The sequence below is a fragment of the Contarinia nasturtii genome, unplaced genomic scaffold (assembly GCF_009176525.2).
Source record: "Contarinia nasturtii isolate CC-2019 unplaced genomic scaffold, AAFC_CNas_1.1 Cnas_scaffold_1037, whole genome shotgun sequence".
NCBI classification, from domain to species: Eukaryota; Metazoa; Arthropoda; class Insecta; order Diptera; family Cecidomyiidae; genus Contarinia; species Contarinia nasturtii.
The window spans coordinates 8,927,855-8,929,308 of NW_022198383.1; the positions used below are offsets into that span (position 1 = coordinate 8,927,855).

A 1,454-nucleotide genomic window follows, 5' to 3' on the forward strand; every position below is an offset into this window, starting at 1 on the left:
TTTTCAATTAACTCATCAATTTGTGACATTTTCATGAATTTTATTGAATGTTTCGAATTTATTTCATTACAATTACAACGAACAAAATGTATCAAAACGAAAATCAAAAGGGGAAATTCAATGAAATGTACAATAAGAAAAACAATTTATTTTTTCCATGGACGCCTTCTTCCTCGCTCTTCACGAAATGACCAATGTCTTAAGACATATTCCCGTAACAACGGGTGGAATAATTCCGAATATTTGGCGCATATCTCTATAGCTAATGAAATTTTTAAATAATTAAAGAAAATGTATCGAGTGAAATTTGTTTGCGGTTACCTTCTGTCATTATTGGGCTTAAAACGAAGTTTGTCAGCTATTTTATTCATGGGATCCGATATGAATATACTTGATGTCAACTTAATGCCGAATGTCCGACAAATTTTTTCACTGATTTTAACCAATTCCACGTCGATGCCAGTATTTTTGTACTTGGGATCAATTCCAAAACCATCACTAGTCAAGTATTCCTTAACTCCATATTTTTGAAACGTATCAAAGCTGTACAGATCTCTTATTAAACTAATAAATTCGTCCAGTTTGTCATTTATATACTAAAAAAACATAATATGTAAGAAAAAAGAACCTCAATTTTAAAAACAACAACATTTTTCTCTTACTGTGGCAATGGTTTTGCTTATTATGTCTGCTTTTTCGACCACCGTTAATATACTAATGCCAATAATTTCATCTGAACCATCATTTCTAAAACAGGCCACCGACAATTTTTGTTTGAGTTGTCGTCTCCATTCTGCTTTAAAATGTTTTATAACTTCTGAGTCGTTCCAAAATTCTGGCAAAATGTTCAATTTTAATTTATATTAATACCATCAAACAAACGAGCAATAATCACATACTAAGCGCCACGTATAATGGTTCGTATTTGAGGATATATAGAGCCATCAAATCCACGACTTCATCGTATCTGTCTTCAGGTATATCTTTAATTATATATTCAACTTCTTCTTTGGGATTATGGATGCTTTTGGCCGTGAATGTATGCCATTCATGAGGAAATGGAACCACGTGTTCAGGACGTTTCCACGTTAGAAATGGACTACAAAAACTATTTTCTCCTCTGAGTAATGATTTGGTGATATCTGTTGCTTGAATCGAATCCAATAGTACAACGATCCCAATAAATGTGGTGAATTTTAAAATTAACATCTTTACGAGGCTAATTGAACGAAAGGTGTGAATTTACTGATAAATTCTGCGCTAAACAGACGATTATATAATAAAAAACAGATGCGCACACATTCAAACTATATCGATTCATGATTATTCCAAGGTCGATCGGCTTAGTTTTGTTTAAAGCGAATAAAGACAAGATTTTCTATCGACTTCTGCGACTTTTTTGTCTAAATTACTATGAACAATGAACATATTACCCAATTTCTTTTTATTTTTTC

At 32.0% G+C, this 1,454-nt stretch overlaps 1 protein-coding gene across 1 annotated transcript; it reads right to left on the bottom strand.

The window, feature by feature from the left end:
* Positions 1–1,236, bottom strand: LOC116344280. Its single transcript, XM_031772751.1, has 4 exons — positions 900–1,236; positions 663–835; positions 322–596; positions 1–262 (listed from the first exon to the last, which is right to left on the bottom strand). The coding sequence occupies exons 1-4, from the start codon at positions 1,207–1,209 to the stop codon at positions 181–183; spliced, it is 840 nt and encodes a 279-aa protein (XP_031628611.1). The 5' UTR covers positions 1,210–1,236; the 3' UTR covers positions 1–180.
* Between the last annotated feature and the right edge of the window lie 218 nt (positions 1,237–1,454).

Bases quoted from the DNA above. Each gene is read 5' to 3' on its own strand.
- LOC116344280 (XM_031772751.1), bottom strand. From the start codon at position 1,209: ATGTTAATTTTAAAATTCACCACATTTATTGGGATCGTTGTACTATTG. The intron at 836-899 runs GTATGTGATTAT...ACATTTTGCCAG, and splicing joins ACCATTATACGTGGCGCTTA to AATTTTGGAACGACTCAGAA. The intron at 263-321 runs GTAACCGCAAAC...AAATTTCATTAG, and splicing joins AAGCCCAATAATGACAGAAG to CTATAGAGATATGCGCCAAA.